General features: G+C 42.3%; 1 protein-coding gene across 3 annotated transcripts in view; it reads right to left on the bottom strand.

The window, feature by feature from the left end:
* Window positions 1-214: 214 nt before the first annotated feature.
* plppr2b (phospholipid phosphatase related 2b) overlaps window positions 215-18,601 on the bottom strand; it is a gene marked incomplete at its 5' end in the record, with an annotated part of 78,015 nt that continues 59,628 nt past the window's right edge. For all 3 annotated transcript variants that reach the window (XM_079498753.1, XM_079498751.1, XM_079498752.1), the window contains 5 exons: window positions 215-469; window positions 1,902-2,038; window positions 2,693-2,869; window positions 11,554-11,810; window positions 12,796-12,916. In XM_079498753.1, coding sequence (XP_079354879.1) covers window positions 355-469; window positions 1,902-2,038; window positions 2,693-2,869; window positions 11,554-11,810; window positions 12,796-12,916 — 807 coding nt within the window. In that variant the 3' untranslated portion in view covers window positions 215-354. The remainder of the gene's footprint in view (window positions 470-1,901; window positions 2,039-2,692; window positions 2,870-11,553; window positions 11,811-12,795; window positions 12,917-18,601) is intronic.

Raw genomic sequence — 18,601 nt, forward strand, 5'->3', positions numbered from 1 at the left:
AAAAGGAATAAAAATAAAAATAATAATCATAAATTGTTCCCCCAGTAATTTCATGAATAAAGAAGAACTACTAAGAAATTAAGTAGTGAAAATAGGCGTCCTGCAAGCTCACAACACAACCCGGCGCGGACTACTTCAGTATAGTTTAGTTCCCAGAGAGACATATCTTTTGGCTCACGGACTAATGGGTTTGGGAACCACTGGCCTAGGCTAGAGGATGTGAACCAGCTGAAAAGAGCGGGGCTCATCAGAGGACAGCTGTCCGTCTTCACACCTGGGTGGATCTGGCTCGTCGCAGAGGGCGCCGTCCTTCGGGGTGGGCCGGACAGGGGGCGGGGTGTCCAGGGGGCAGGTCTAGACTGCGCTGGTGAGGCAGCGCCGCGAGGGGAGGAGAACGTCGGGCGGGGCGGGGGGCGGGATTGGCTGATGGTCATGTGACCTCAGAGTACGGTAGCCCTGGAGTCTGAGTCTGAGCGGGGGGGAAGGAAAAGACGAGAGACAGACAGACAGACAGACAGACAGACAGACAGACAGACAGACAGACAGACAGACAGACAGACAGACAGACAGACAGACAGACACGGACAAACAGACAGGCAGACAGACAGACAGACAGACAGACAGACAGACAGGCAGGCAGGCAGGCAGGAAAGAGGGAGAGAGAAGAGAAGTTAGTAGTACACACAATCAAACAATGGGAAAACACAAACACAAAACAATCAAAGAAATTCCATACATTAGAAAACAAATGTTTAGTAGTGAAAATATCCGATCTACAAGCTCACAACGTGGTGCTAAGTTTGTAGATCTGCTATATTCACTGGTTTTCGTCCTGGGGAGAACATCACATTTCTCGTTTGGGTCACGGACTCACAGGCTAAAAAGTTTGGTAACGAAAGAAACACAGTCTAGTACAAAATATGTGACCATATTTATGCAGGCAACACACGTATAACCATATCACCAGGGGACTACAAGCACCAAGTAAAATGCAACCATTGGATGTGCCAGCATTTTCGTAAAAAAACCCAAAAGAAAACACACACACACACACACAGACAAATCTGTAGTAGTTATCTTTGGAGCCAAGAAAGAATGATTAAAATGCAGTGCTAAGCTTTCAAGCTTCAAAAACCCCAGCCCAAGCCAGCAATCTTGATGTAGTCATGGACTCGGAGCTGAATTTAAACAGCCACATTAAGACCATTATGAAGTCAGCCTGTTCTACTGTCACCTTACAAAACATTTGTCAAGGTTTAAAGGACTCGTGTCTCTGGATTTGTGAAAGCTTGTCCGTACATTAATCTTCAGATAACAGTGTGTCTCCCTGAAGGAAACCCATCAGACGACCGCAGTCTGAACGCTGCTACTCAAGTCCTTACTAATACCCTAGCCTAGGACACCGGTTCACAAACACTGGGTCGGGACCCATTTCTGGGTCACGGACCACTTTTTATGGGTCACGACTCGAGTAAAAATCCCATTTTCTTTTCCTACAATTAATATCGAAAGAATTATCTTGTACATTTCAAAATAAACAAAAACAAATCTAAGAAATTCCATAAATAAAAGAAAATAATAATTAAGAAGTATAGTGAAAATAGCCGATCTACAAGCTCGCAACGTGGTGCAAAGAGATGCATTGTGCTCTTGTAAATCTGCTATTTCCAATAGTTTGGGTCACGGGCAAACGTCTATAATTTATTTTTTGGGTCTTGAGCTAAAAAGTTTGGCGACCACTGACTTAATTAGACCCATATTATGTTCCATTTTGAGCGTTTTTAGCGTTGAGAACCAGTGTAAATCTTAAATCCTTAAATACTTTGTGCAACAGTTCAACCCACCCATGCAGTGATGATCCCCACCCACCACCACCACCCCTTACCTGGAGCCCACTTAACTTTTCGAGTGGACTCTCCACGCGCGGCAACGTGATGAGGGGCAGTCCAAAGGAAGGCTCCGCCCCCCGCTGCATGGGGGGCGGAGCCTGCATGCAGGCCAGCTGGGTCGGCCGGAAGTTGTTGATCACACACGTCACCTGGTGGTGGTGAGCAGAGGAAAGACATGCGCATGTCACACACCATCTCGGATCCAAAATATTGTACTTTTATTGTGAGCTTGTATTTTCAAAAGATGTTTAAACATTTGAAAACTTGAAATGGGACATTCTGCATGACACCTCATCTACACAGGCAAGGAGCGAGCGTTCCCGACGGCGATATTGTGCAAAAAACTGTGCTGATATGGAGCGTCGGCCATTGCGTTGCGACACAGCCTGAACCAATCAAATATAACTAATAAATAGTAGCGTGTAGATCTCAACCAGTGAAGGTGTTTGGGGGGGCGCGAAACCTCGCTCAAATAGAGACTCTGCGAGCGAATACAGGAGAGGTGGATGATGTCGCTGCACGCTCGCGGTACGTCAGGTCAGTCTCATTGAAAAACATGCATTCTAATGACATTTCATTGTTCGCTCCCTCGCATCGCTGGCAGTGTAGATGAGTGCTTTCTACGTTTGGTACTTTAAGTACATTTTGATACTTTTACTTAAGTACACATTTTGAATTACATGACTTTTACTTGTAACGGAGTACGTTCTAGATTTGCAATATTGATACTTTTCCTTAAGGTAAAACTTTTTTTCCCCCACCATCTCCTCTCTGGTCTCCTATACTGTAGCTCCCGTCCTTACCAGGAAGGCAGCGATGGCTCCCCCGGTCAGGAATCCGGCCAGCACGTCGGCCCAGTGGTTCCTGTACTCTGTCACTCTCACCACGCCCACCAGCACGGCCAGGGACAGCACCACCAGACACAGCGTGGGCTTGGTCAGACGCGTGCCTTTGGTCCGGAACACCAGCGTCACGTACATCTATAGGAGAGTAGAGACAGTCACACATGAATGATGCACATTAAAGAACACCAGCGTCACATACATCTATAGGAGAGTATAGAGACAGTTTCACATGATGCACATTAAATAACACCAGCGTCACATACATCTACAGGAGAGTACAGAGAGACAGTCATACATGATGCACATTAAATAACACCAGCGTCACATACATCTTTTTTTTTTTTTTATAATGTTTATTTTATTTGGAAAAAGCAGTACAATAACAGCATTTCTATGTATACATAGGACCCAAGTGCAGTTCCCAGGATTCTTTTTTTTCACCCCTCTTCCCTCCCTCCCCCCTCCAAGTGACTCCATCTCCAGTGTCTCTGTAACATCCTTGCTTTCTTCAGGACTACATATGGCATCAAGTCAACACTTAACAGGGGCAAAGGGCAATATCGCTTCAGAGTGTACATTTCAGAAGGAGAAAAAGAAGAAAGAGTGGGAAGACAAAAGAAAAAGACAAAGACAAAAAAACAACAACAACCAAGAAACGAAAGTATTTAGCGTCACATACTTCTATAGGAGAGTAGAGAGACAGTCACACATGAATGATGCACATTAAATAACACCAGCGTCACATACATCTACAGGAGAGTAGAGACAGTCATACATGAATGATGCACATTAAAGAACACCAACGTCACATACATCTATAGGAGAGTAGAGAGACAGTCATACATGAATGATGCACATTAAAGAACACCAACGTCACATACATCTATAGGAGAGTAGAGAGACAGTCATACATGAATGATGCACATTAAATAACACCAACGTCACATACTTCTATAGGAGAGTATAGACAGTCACACATGATGCACAATTACCAACACGGTAGCACTTTACATTAAGGTCATTGTAATTAACATTAATTAAGCGTTAATAAGACACATATATATATATATATATATATATATATAAATATATATTAATGGATAACAAGTTTCTTATTAACAGTTAATTATAGTATAACAACTTCTAACAAGTGTCTTATTAACAATTAATAAGTATGTATATGTTTCTTGCTAACGCTTTATTAAATGTGTTATAAACATATTAATTCATAAGAAGTTTCTTGTTAACGGTTCATTAATATATATACTAATTGTAATAACTGTCTAACAGTTAAAGATTATTTATAAGGTGCTTAGTAACGGTTTATTAAGGTTGCTTATAAACATTTATTAACAAATGATAAGTTGCTAATAAGTGTTTATTAAGTGTTAATACGACTGTTAATGAATGTATACTAATTGTAATAACTGTCTAATTAACAGTTAAAGAGTATTTATAAGGTTCTTATTAATGGTGTATTACGGTTGCTTATAAACATTTATTAACAAATAATAAGTTGCTAATAAGTGTTTATTAAGTGGTAATAAGACTGTTAATAAGTGTCTTATTAACGCTTAATTAATGTTAATTACAATGACCTTAATGTAAAGTGCTACCAATAACACCAGCGTCACATACATCTACAGGAGAGTAGAGACAGTCTCACATGATGCACATTAAATAACACGAGCGTCACATACATCTACAGGAGTAGAGAGACAGTCACACATGATGCACATTAAAGAACACCAGCGTCACATACATCTATAGGAGAGTAGAGACAGTCACACATGAATGATGCACATTAAAGAACACCAACGTCACAATAATTAGGGCATAGGGCTTTAAGCAACTAGTCGACTATTCAACTAGTCGACTAGTAGATGTAGCAACTCAACATCTGACCTCGAACCCTTAGATCTCCATATATGGAGCTGACCTGTTCTGACATTTCATATGTTGATCCTTCCCCATCCATCCATCCCTCCTCTTCGATGTCTCCCTTTTGACTGATACCTGTCCATTTAAACTGTAGACGGGCCTGCCCCAAAGTTAAGTTAATAGAGTTAAAGGTACAGGCCCAACAATTAAGATCTTACCCCCCCCATGCCACAGTGCCAGCGCTCGCCCAGCAGTCTGCTGTCACCCAGGCGGATGTGTGCACGTGACCTCGTTGCCCAGCAGCCAATCAAATCATCACTGCATGGGGTGATCAGCCAATCATCAGCCAATGTTTGTGTTCACAAAAACACCCAAAGCTGGGCATAGGAGTGAAATATCCTGCATGTTTCTGCCAGTGTTTCTTTCCAACTTGTCTCTGCACCGGTGGAAAGGAGGGTCACAACCCTCAAGTGTTTTCCTAGAATTAAATAAACATTGATTGATTGATTGATTGAGTGTCGAGTCCAATCTGGAATACACCGGTTCCGTGCCAGCGTTTTTTAAAGGTCACACATGCAATGCAGCAGATGGTGATGGATAGGATCTATCAGAATGAGTTAATTATTCAACCAACTTTAGGTCTGTGTTACAAGAGCACCACAGATCCCCCGACCCCCCTAACCTAATACACGTGTCCGTGTGCACACTGCACAGCACGCACGCACGCACGCACTTTGCCCTCCGAGCTGAGTGAGTGAGCGGCAATTATAGTAAACGACCTTCTCCTACTTGCATTCATTTCTTAATTCCACTGCCTCCAACCCGAGGAAGCTCCTCTCCATGCACCTGCTACTCAACATTAATACACTAAATAACATAGCCTCGAATTGCACCTTTCTAAACAAAATGTACATAACCTACTGTGAAGCTGCTCACAAACGTTTGACCTTACTTTCCTACTACAGGCCAGGGAAAACATGCACATGTACATTATGTAGGGATGCACCGAAAGGGAAATTCTTGGCCGAAACCGAATACCGAATATAGGAAACAGTTGGCTGAAAATCGAATACCGAATATCCGAATATGATTAATATTATATATCTTTTTTTCCTACCATTGCTGTCATGGCCGTACCAAAGCTACCTGATTTATGGCAAAATAAATGGTTATGGCAAAACGTAACTTAAATAATAATCACTATTATGGGTTCATAAAACATTTATTCAGCTCTTTTGAATGCATTAATTGCATACAATATTCGGTGATATATTTTCTGCCTATTCGGGCCGAAACCGAATAGGCCGAAAATGCCATTTTCTGCCGAATATTCGGTGCATCACTAACATTATGTTACTCTTTTTTACTCTTAGTTTGCTCTTTCTTGCACTTTCTTTATTCTATCCCTTTGTTTGCTGTGAAACCAAGAAACCAACCATCTGAGCTCTCTGACATCAAGAAGGACATACTGGTTTGCTTCCACCGTTTTCATTTCTTTAAAAAAAAACCTCTTGAACAAGTTGTTTCTATACCCAGCTCTCTCGGCAACTCTCTCGGACAACAGTAATAACAAGACTGTCCAATTCAGTTCAAACATTTTGATGTCGGGGACAAAGTTTTGCATTGAAAAGCCATTGGTGAATGGTGGTAGTTTCTGCATCATCGAGCACCACAACAATCATTATTTGAATGTCACACGCAGGTGTTGAAAACGTGCTGTATGCTTTAAACAATGCATCCGTTTCGTCCAGTGTGATTTTGATGTCCATGTCAAATAAATAAACTAGAGGGTGGCAAAAAAAAAAAGCAAGTTCGATGCAAATTCAATGTGTTTTACATCACAATTAAGCATTAAGACGTCAAGACACGGAGCATAACAGACACATTATAAAAGAACATTTGAAAACAACAAAAATAGAAATGAAAAACATAAATAAACTAAACATTTATAGTGCAGACAAATTGCTGTATATATACAGTGTATATATACATATATAAACAGATAGCTTCTCATCCACATCCAGGTGGGGGAGGTGCTGGTAGGCAAGGTGTAAATGCAGGCCAAAGAGAACTTCCCCAGGGAAAGGAAGGGACCGCACACTCCAGAGACTCAGGACAAGATTATTTAAGCTTCATTTTTGAGTGGTGTAAACCACTCCTACAACTGGCTTTGTTAGTGCAAAAAAAATGAGCATGGTTGCTATGTTCACCCTGTTCACCCGGGTGTGATTTCATTACGTCAGACATGATTTTTGAGTGGTGTAAACCACTCCTACAACTGGCTTTGTTAGTCTGTGCAGAAAAAATGAGCATGGTTGCTATGTTCACCCTGTTCAACCGGGTGTGATTTCATTACGTCAGACATGATTTCATTACGTCAGACAGGCTATATTACACCACTCAGTTCACACGGGTGTGATTTTTTATTGCACGACGCGTTTCGCCGTTTGGTTTCGTCAGGTGCTTGCATACATGTTTGTATGCAAGCACCTGACGAAGCCAAACAGCGAAACGCGTGTTTGTTACAATTATGAATATCAAATATACTGAATCCAGCAACTTAAAAACGGTCTTGGGGTGCTCACAAAAGCCCAAGTAGACGTTAAAATGACCCCAAACATGTCTGAAAGTGAAAAGTCCCTTTAATCCAGGGCCATTGAAGGCTACATGGGAGTGTGTTAAACAAATGATCGCCACATCGTTGTTGCCTTGAGATGATTTGCATATAACAACTGTCCGGGCGATTAAATAATACATTTCCATGGAATAAAACAACAAAAGCAATATGAAAATGCTTGTGAGTGCAGGTGTGCAACAAGCAACACACGTGGAAGGAGGAGGGAAAGGAATAGTTATAGAGGAAGGAAAGTCGAGAGTTGGTCGTCATTTTTGTCTGCCTGCGGTCCAGGGTGCAGGGAGTCAAGCAGCTCTCCTTGGACCCTTTTTAGAGTTCATCGTTTGGAGGATCTGCTCTTCATCGGGAAGACCAGTGACCGTCTGAAGAAGAGACTTCACCAAAACACCCGACTCAAGAGATCTGAGACACTCTGCTGGCCTCTAAAAACGTGAGATCACTTTTAACCTTGTGTTCATTGTTCATTTAGAATAGTTGTTGTTTTCAGAAGAACACGTGAGAAGAGTTGTTTTACGATGTTGTGTCATTGTTATTATCCCATTTTGGGCGGGATCCCCTTTTGGTGTTTTAAGCATTCTGTTCTACTTTAGCTATTGAAAAATAGCAGATCTACAAGCTCGTAGCGCGCCACCGAGTGCCGCGCTACGAGCTTGTAGGTCTGCTATTTTTGAAAAGTCGTGAAAATGTGGCGCAAATCTTTGAATATATATTTCAGAGCGAACATTTTTAACTAAAATATTGGCTTCTGGGGGGGTCCCTGGAACTACATATTTTGAGATGAATAGACATGGGTTTTTCAGATTTTTTTTTGGATTTAGAAGCCTTTTTTTTAATCAACCTCAGTCCAAAAAACTGCGCTCAGATCCAGCCATTGTGTGTCCTCTCTTCCGTAGGCCTACTGGTCACATGGCAAACCTACAGAGTCTTCATATGAACGGCACGCTGGCGAATGGCACCGACTCCTCCACCTCAGCAAACGACACCGTTCTGGCAATAGAAATTGCTAGGCACTTTGTGCCCCTCCTGAGTCTCCCCATCAACAGCTACGTTCTGTGGCTGATACTGAGTGGAGCTGGTGGGGCGATAGCCTCCGAGTTCTTTTATCTCAATCTGATCGTATCTCTGATCCTCTGTCTCCTGCCCTCTGTATTCTACTTTGCACACTACTTCACACACAACTTAATTTTGCTAACGGTTATCAATTTTACTTTAATTTCGTGTTTCTTCTTCTCCGTCCCATCGTTCCAGTGTTGTATCTGTGTGGAGCGTTACATAGCGGTGGTTCACCCCGTGGTGTTTCTCAGGTACAAGGCTCTTCGATACAAAGTGGCCTGTTGCTGCGCCGTCTGGCCGATCGGACCGGCGGTCAGCTCGCTTTCATTATTTTGGTCGCGACGAGCGTTTGTTTATGCCTCCCTGGGCTTTTGCGTGGTGTGCATTGCTGTGGTGTCTTTCTGCTGCCTCTCCGTCCTCAGGGCTCTGAAACAGCCTGGACCAGGAGAAGGACAGAGGGACGGTGGAGAGGGAAACAACCTGAAGAGAAGAGCTTTTAAAATCATTCTGATCAGCTTGGTAGTGATGTCAGTGACTATAATGACCCTTATTCCCTGTGTTTTGATTGGACTGCTGGGTGATCTTTCCATCACAGCTATACAAGTCACGTCTATAATAGCCATGATGTCGGTGTTTGTTCATCCTTTGCTCTACATGCACAAAGCTGGGAAGCTTCCGTGCTTCAAGGCGCTCTGAAAAGCAGGATAAATGGTAAATGGTGCATTTATATAGCGCCTTTATCCAAGGCGCTTTACATAGATTGTGCATTACATTCACCCATTCACACACACATTCATACACCGATTGCAGCGGAAGCCATGCAAGGTACCAACCAGCACATCGGGAGCAATTTGGGGTTCAGTGTCTTGCCCAAGGACACTTCGACATGTAGACAGGGGTAGCCGGGATTCGAACCGCCGACCCATGGATCATTGGACGACCTGCTCTACCTCCTGAGCCACAGCCGCCCCAGGATAGATCTCTTACCAGACCGGGGTGTGTGTGATCTTATGTTTTAAATATAATCTAGCTGCTCACACTGTGTCAGAGAAACCCATTTTAATTATTCGGCTATTTGTTAGGATTTTGTCTTTTGAATTATTCATAGAGAAAACATTTACTTTCGTGGTAAAACGTCGTTTCTCAGGCTGAATGCATGTGTATCTATTAATTAAGTGCACAAAAGCTGAAATGATCGCTCCTCAAGTGGAGCAGGTAACAGCAGGCGATTTGACACCTTTTTATGAAACGATAGTGAACATTTAAAGGAGAATTCCATGCTAGAAGGCTTTCTTACCTTTATTTGTAGTTGTTACGTCCCCACCAAAGAGGTCCAGGTGTTATTTTGTGCAAAAGTGCATTATTGGCTATTTCCCCTAATATAAGCCCTCAATGGGGGTTGGGTTTTTGTGCTAATTCGCAAAGGAAATATTCTGCTAATTCTAATTCGAAATAAGTAGTAAAGTGTGCCGCTCGGGATACTATTTACATTATGAAGAGAGGATATATACAAAAAATATAGATTTTTGAGCGATGGAAATAAGCAAATTAGCATAACACCCCATAGCCCCATTCAATGCAATGCAATTCAATGCAATTCATTGAGGGCTTATGGTAGGGGAAATAGCCAATAATGCGCTTTTGCACAAAATAACACCTGGACCTCTTTGGTGGGGACATAACAACTACAAATAAAGGTAAGAAAGCCTTCTAGTATGGAATTCTCCTTTAAAGTAACTGTTACAGGATGCACACAGAGAGATGGACCTGTTCTATTACTATACTAGCCTACTATTAGAGCGTGACACAAACAAATACAAGACTTGAAAACTCCACATTTCTTTCAAAGTGGAGTCAGTTGCTGTTGTGTATAGTCAGAGTGTGTATGTATAACTATAAAGAAAAGGATGTCTGCAGACTCCGCACACTGTACTGCTCCCAGGAACACATTTTGTCCTTAAATAAACTTGAATCTTTGTACTGTAACCGGCCTCTTTTCCCTTCATCTTTATCCTTTTATTATAATAGTTAGTATATAGTTTGAATATGGCATATGGCAGCAACGTACATTTGTCGTCTAAGCATTCGTGGGACCCATGAACCTAACGTCATGAATTCATACATACCTGTACTCTCTCCTTTATATTATCAAAGACATCATCGGTTTCATTTGTTTTTAGAAAGTAACGTGCCACGCGGCCGGCAGGCCGTAGCGTCACAGGGTGCCGCCATCTTCGAAGCGGTTGTTGACGACAAGGCAGCGAGCTCTGGCCAATTAGGGCGTTTCCAAGGGGCGGGTCTTGGCGTTACCATGGAATTAAAGCAAAATAAAATCTCACGACTGAAAAATATTGCTAGGCCAAGTCCTGTAATGTGTAATTTGTGAAACGGAGTGGAAGGAGCCGCCACACACTATAGCACTGTGTGTCCTATACACACACACACACACACACACAACACAATAATGTAAAATGATGATGTTTTGGTAGCCATACAGCTAACCAGTTGAAGACTGAATATGAAATAAGATAATAAGATAAGATAAATAAGATATGAAATATCTGAGATCATAATAGGGTTTTCTAGAATACTGAAATAACTAATAACCGAAAATAGACTATCTACAAGCTTACAACACGTCGCGCTGCGACGTGTTGTAAGCTTGTAGATAGGCTATTTTTGGTGCAGGACACACTTCTATAGAAGACATGCTGACTTCTATATGGACTCCAAATGACTGAAATCAGTCGTGGCGACTGAGAACTTTAAATCATGCGTTACATACGGGAGCTGGCTCAAAATATGTTATTCTGGCGATTCAGTGAAACAAAATGAAAATTGTCAGGCTAGGGAGGGACTAGTGGAGAAGAGATCCAGTAGAACTAAAAGACAAGTTATTTTATGCTTGGTTGCATGCTGAAAATAGCAGATCTACGCGTTGTGAGCCTGTAGATCTGCTATTTTCAGCATGCAACCAAGTGTAAAATGACTTATACTGGATCTCTTGTCCACTAGTCCCTTACTAACATTTTAGTCTAGTTTTTATTTCGTTGACAAAATTGTCAGTATATTTAGTCTTACTTTTAGTCATCATAGCTTAGTTTTCATTTAGTTTCCATTTAGTTTCCGTCAGTGGAAAAAAGGTAGTCGACGAACATTTTTCGTCTTAGTTTTAGTCGACGAAATCAACACTACATAAAACTAAAATCAAAATGTGGTGTCAAAATCAAGCCCCCGTGGTTCTTCCTACCACGGTGTAGACGGCGGAGTAGAGGCTGAGGGCGGCGTCCTTGGAGGGGAAGGACTTGCGGGCCGAGGCCACCAGGTAGGGGTTCCCCGTGCACGCGGCGCGCTGCTCCCCCGTCACGTAGTGCAGCGGCGAGTGGCAGCCCAGCGCCGTGTAGTTGGGCTTGCAGGCGGTCAGGAAGTGAGGCGTCTGGTTCCCCGTCACCACCTGGCCCGCGTTGGCGAAGATGGTGGTGGCGAAGAGGCCGAAGGAGTAGACACCTGGCGTGTGTGGGATTTATATTAATGGGGAGACGGGAGGGAGGGAGGGGGAGAGAGAGAGAGAGAGAGAGAGAGAGAGAGAGAGAGAGAGAGAGAGAGAGAGAGAGAGAGAGAGAGAGAGAGAGAGAGATATTGAGTAAGTCAGAGACTGACTAACTGACATTTCCAAATTTGGAATTTCCAAATTCTACTCCAGAGGCAAATATTATTCCACTACAATTATTTGAAATCTTATAGGTACTATATAGTGACTTTGTAGATTTTTATTATTATTACAAAACACACTAACAACATATTTCAAAATACATTTTGAAAGCTTTGTGAAATGGGACATTCTGTGTAATGAGTACTTTTGCAACGTAAGTATATTTTGGCCTTACGTACTTGTGTTTCTACATTGCAGTATTGATACTTTTACTTGATATTTTCCACTACTGACAGAGAATGAGAATGACATGAGAATGGAGTAGGACGTGAATAATTGAACAAAGACAGAGTAGATGGAAGTGATAATTCACAACATGATGGAGTGACAAAAGGAAATGTCAAAGTGAACAGAGCGACTGGAATAAGATTGGTGTCTGAAAGAATAATTAAGGGCTGAAATGAAATGGACCTGGAAGGGCTTTACCGTGATATCGGTTTTTATAATACAGGGTTATACATAATTATGTCTCAGTTTTCAACTAGGAGGTTTTTCTTTTTTCCAAATTCGTCCTTAGGAAGTACAGATAATAATATGAATTGACCCTCACTCGGTGGCCATTTTTCTCTTACATCAAGAGAAAATTGTTGCCCAAGGAAGGGTGAATGTGGACATGGTCAATGTGTATAGAGGCTAAAGTTATGAGTACAAAAGAGAGCAGACAATGAATAGAATATAAAAAATAAGTGGGGGGTGGGACTGAAGGGAAAGTTGACTCGGTTTGAATCCTTGGCAGAAATCTATTGAGGATTTCCAATCCGAAGGCCTGCTGCAACTAACCGAGGAAGCGTACGATTCTGCGGAGGAGGGGGTTGAAGTAGCAGCAGTCTGCCGTCACTATGGTCTTCTCCTGAGCCCCGTCCGACTTCACCAGGAAACCCGACACCTCCCCAATCAGGATCTAGAGGAAACAAACGTAAGTAGAGAAAACACTAAGTAAAGTACATAGGCTACACATATTCAATGGATTACAAAGTGGTAAACAAGGAGGAGGAAAATGATAATAAAATGGTAAAACAAAAATAAATCTTCTCAAGAGTCCGGACATCAAAAGCACGGTCATCTGAGATCGCCAGTGCACCTATAGACCTTTCTCAGAGTGCCTAACCGGTTTATAATTGATCACTAATTCACCAATACATTGTGGAAGATAGAGCGGAGAGAGATACTTGTAAGTCAATGAATCAATGAATCAATCAATAAATCAATCTACTAGCATAATACAATATTATCACTATGCTCAATGCCTATGCTCCGTCATATTATGCAGATGCAACATGTTGTGAGCTTGTCCATCTGCTATTATCAGCAAAAGCAAAAGTGGTTATGATTCAACAGATACATGGACCTCAATGTCTTCCCAAAGACCCAACATTCTTACTCATTTTCATTCCACCTCAACAAAACCTACAATAAATCAGTTGAATAAAGTGGGATAAAAAAAACCCACATTTAAATAAATAGGGCCCGTGGCCGAATATATACATTTGGGGGTCCTTTGACATGAAAATGATCTTAGAACCGCTGCAAAGCCTATAGCCTATACTTATTTTTCCAGCGAGGTAACCCTGCTCTCCTCATGTTTCTATCACGTCCCCCCAAAAAAAAAGAAAATCACCATAACCATGGCTTTTGCTCCGCATCTATGGCCTTAACCCACCCTCAAAATAATATCCTCCTACAGCAGACAGACACCCAAACATCAATGTCTTGGCAGTTTGAAAACATTGCGCTCATTTCCTTTGACGTCGGCGTGGTAAATTGATTAACATCAGTCAACACATTGGTTAACCCATTTTGTGCGGGAACCCCTTTTGGTGTTTTAAAGCATTATGTTATACTTTAGCTATTGAAAAATAGCAGATCTACAAGCTCATAGCGCGGCACCGAGTGCCGCGCTATGAGCTTGTAGGTCTGCTATTTTTTAAGAATCGTGAAAATGTGCCTCACATCTTTGAATATATTATTACAGAGTGAACATTTTAACTCAAATCTTTGCTTCTGGGTCCCTGGAACAACATATTTTCAGATGGGGGGGCGGAGGTCGATTACATATCATTTTTGGGGTCCTTGACATGAAATATTGAGCACCACTGATACAGAAACATACAGTAAGGTTTTTCAGAAAACTGACGTCAGGCCAAAATGGGTTAATAGCCCACCACCACGCTCTGAAGAGCGAAGCCTCGGCTGATCACAGGACCCCCCGCTGACAGACACATGGCACGTAGATGTGGGCTCTATCCTCATGCAATATGCATGGACCAGGGCCAGGAGGCGCGTGGGATGATGCTAATGCAGCAAAGCTTCCAGCGTGATGCATGAAGGGCTCGGTTTTTGGGGATAGCACTGATGCTGATGCCTGATACATGATTCACATGTACACTGATGCTGATGCCTGATACATGATTCACATGTACACTGATGCTGATGCCTGATACATGATTCTGATAGCACTGATGCTGATGCCTGATACATGATTCACATATTCAGAATGCCGGATGAAAGGCTTGTCGTCGTGCAAGTGCAGGTTTTTGGGATTCATATTTACGTATAGACGAGTCAATCACTTCAATTCAATTCAATTCAATTCAATTCAATTCAAAGGGCTTTATTGGCATGAGAAAACATACGTTTATATTGTCAAAGCAAACAATACAATCAAAACGATATGTATGTACGATTGAAAGTTGGTCAGAATATCCAATAGATCAATTTCGATGCATGGAAGGGATACACAATTATTATCAATGAATGATCATCAATCAATACACTGACACCACGCTAGACAGGAACGCCCAAAAACGTCACATCCGGTTTTAGCCTGGGGTAAGAATTTTCTATGGCTGCCAATGCAACTTGGTCCAATCCTTAATCACATACGGACAAACATCTATGCCGATGCTATCTAACTTGCGGAGGTAGCGTGCCTTGTCCACGGGCAACAGATCTTTCAACGCATGGCATTGCAAATACGTTTGATAATCGCTACTCTGCTCAATATTGTTTTGAAAATGCCGCAAATTGCATTGCAGTGAACGAGCGCAAATCACAACTTCCCCCGGTGGTGGGCGGAGTCACAGTTTGAGGCGCTGTTTACGCGCCGTGGTGTCAGTGTATTGTACTATGAAATGACCTCAATTCAGTTTAGACATTTGGCACACTACTACACTCTCTCATCTGGAGTGATTTTACAAATGTGCAAGTATAAGGCTGGGGTCCAAGTAACCAGTGGTGTAAACTAAAGTAGTTCAATACATTTACCCAAGTACTAACTGTACATTTTGAGAAATGTTAACATTAGGCCTACAGGAGTGTTTCCAATTTACTTCCACTCCACTAATGCAAATATTGTACTTTTTACTCCATTACAATTATTGTATTGATGTGGTACAGTACCACAGTAACAGTACAGTACAGTAACCGACACTAACAGGCAAAATAACAAATTCTTCTATACATTCTCTAATTGTGTAAACTTGAAACCAAATAGACCTGGCTGTAAGGGTCCATTTGGTTTCATTTTACACTCTCAAGAGTGAAAGATCTATAAGGGTCCATTTGGTTTGGTTACCAACTCTCCACTGGTGGTCCGCGGACCACTGAAAACCACTGCAATAGAAGGTTCTTCAAGGTTGAGTGTTCCACTACTTTGAGGCCTGAGGTTTTGGCTGTGGCTTAACGCCTGAGGTAATGACAATATCAGCCACAAGGGGGCAATAGTGGGTTAGAGAAGCAGACATGCATGGGCCAGAAGGCTGTCAGCATGAAGCCCTGCTTCTGGAGATGAAATGACATGAATAATAGATATTTTGCATAGCAGACATTTTGACCTGTCACATGGTGGTCAAATGCAGATGAATGACATTCATTGAGTCTATTTCAATTCCAGTGTTATTGCGTGCCAGCAGTGGACAAGTCCTGTCCAGTTAACTTGCAGTTAACATGCTGGCACACAGAGACACTTCAAGGACAAACGGTTGGCTTCGGCTGTTTGTTTGCCCTGCTATGGCATGTCAAAATGTCTGCTGTGCTACAAGGTCTTCTCTCCACTGGCGGTCATGGGGATGGATAAAAAACGTCTGGGATTCCGAGGCTATTGATGGATTAACCCAGGTTTTATTTATTTTTATCATGTTTTATACATAGATTTAACACAATCAAAAGGGCCCCAGGAGCCCTTGTCAGAGCCTCAAACCCAGTACCGCGCGCTCCAGTTCAATGACAAAAACTCACAGGCCTCTGACTGGAGCAAGGCTGCATCGCCGGGGAAGAGACTGCCTGCACAGTGACAACTGTAGAGTGGAGCATATACAAGACAAGTGGCAAGATATAATTAAATTAGCAGGCTAATTTAAAAGTTGATAATGCCTAATTAGCGTTGCTTGTTTTATGTAAGTCATCTTTTCATTGTGACCTAACCGAATTCATGCAGTTGAGTGTATAATTGAGCACTATTATGTGTTTCAAGTTTGGGCCCCTTGCTTACAGTTAGGCAGTGGTGGAAAAAGTACTCACATTTGTATCCAGAGTCTGGACTCCGGAGTTCAAAATGTACTTGAGTAAAAAGTACACAAATATTGCCATCAAAATGTACTTTGACCTATTTAGGCCTGACCTCAACATTTAAAAAAATTATTCTAAATCCTCCAGTTTTCTGAAATAAATATTTTCACGATTTTTCAAAAACAGCAGACCTACAAGCTCGTAGCGCGCCACTCGGTGGCGCGCTATGAGCTTGTAGATCTGCTATTTTTCAATAGCTAAATTATAACATAATGTTTAAAACACCAAAAGGGGTTCCCGCCTAAAATGGGTTAATCCACCTCTGGTGATGGAATCAGTGGACGAGACAAAGCCATGATTTGGAACACTAAGATCCGGGGCGGGCCACGAAGCTGAAAATAACATTTCAATGCAATCCAGACAGTAGTTTTTCAAATATGAGATATTGTGTGGGAGTAAAAACTGTGTGGACATTGAAATTGTCACCTGCATGTTGACACTACAAGTGGTTCCCAACCTTTTCTGGATCAAGGCCCACTTGAAAATCCTGAAGGCGTTTGCACGTTGGTAGGGCGGACGGACATGTTGATTTTGACCGCAAATTTTTATTTGGTTTTAGTCATAGTCTTTTGAACACAATTTCATTTAGTTATGGTCATATTTTAGACTAGTTAATTTTGTCAACTAAAATGTAATTTGGTAGGCCTTGATGGCATCGTCGTAATGCCTGATTTTACACTTGGTCGCATGCTGAAAATAGCCAAGCTTGTAGATCTGCTATTTTCAGAGCGCAACACCCGAGCGCAACCAAACATAAAATGACTTGTCCTTTATTTCTACTGGATCGCTTCTCCACTAATCCCTCCCTATTTATTAGTCTATTTTTTATTTGTTGACGAAATAGTCATAGTTTGAGTCACCATAGCTTAGAATTTATTTAGTTTTCGTCAGTGAAAAACAAGAGTCGACGAACATGTTTCGTCATACAGACGAAATGAATTACTGTGGGCAGGGTAGGTGGGCGCCTATTTCTCTGTATCACAATGAAAACTCACTTTTTTTAGGTTTTAAAGAAATAAAAACATATTTTTCTTAAATTATTTAAAAAAATATATATTATTATTAGTGTTCTACCTGCAATACGCTCACGGCCCACCAGTGGGCACCAGTCCACACGTTGTTCCACGAAAGAGCTATAATCGATTTTTAGATATTGTTGTTTAACTTTGGAAGCAAAGTGGACCAACCAACAAGTGGACCAACCAACCAACGTTCTTTCACTTTGCGTCACCAGACTTTCCACCTCGGAGGAAAGCCTGCATGGTCTATGTTCCAAAATCTCCCGTGTGATCTGGTCTATAGGTGTGGCTCAGACAAAAAAACAACAACAAAAAACTCTGGTTCTGTGTTTTTTGGCGTCGCTTTGTTTTGGTCCCCCCCTGTTTGTTTTTAGTCACGCCAGTCGCTAGGAGTCGGAATAAAAGATGGATATACCAAACAAATCATTCCAACAAGTACTTGGAGAATACTCCGCCTCAAGGCTTTTATTGTGTAGGCCCAATAAATGCCCTTGTTATAATGCCCTTGATTGCCCATACCCGAGGCGGGGTTGGCCAAAGGGCCTTTCTGTGTGGAGTTTGCATGTTCTCCCCGTGTCCCCTAGGGTAGGTACCCTCACAAAAACATGCAGTAATCCTGGTCTCTAAACTACCTCCCCCTGGCCAGCCGGGGCGCCTGATGGAGGGGAAAGGAAGTGGTCGGAATAACGTGTTCCTTCCACGCGCTACGTCCTACCGGGGAAACTCCCCCGTCAGGTGAAAAGAAGCAGCTTGGACTCCTCATGCATAGAAGGGCGCATGAGGTCAGTCTGCTCCCCCCCCAGGTTGGCAGAGGAAGTGTAGCAATCTATTATACATTTGAAAAGGTGTACCCAACCCAGGAAAAGGGACCCAAAGTCACCAGCTACTACGTCACTGACACGCTGGGTGCCGAAGCCGAAGCAGGAGCAACACACACTGCAACAACACACTAAGACGTCACACACTTACCCTCCGCGTCGTTCGGCCGCTATCTCCTCATG

The sequence above is a fragment of the Electrona antarctica genome (assembly GCF_951216825.1).
Source record: "Electrona antarctica genome assembly, chromosome: 4".
NCBI lineage: Eukaryota > Metazoa > Chordata > Actinopteri > Myctophiformes > Myctophidae > Electrona > Electrona antarctica.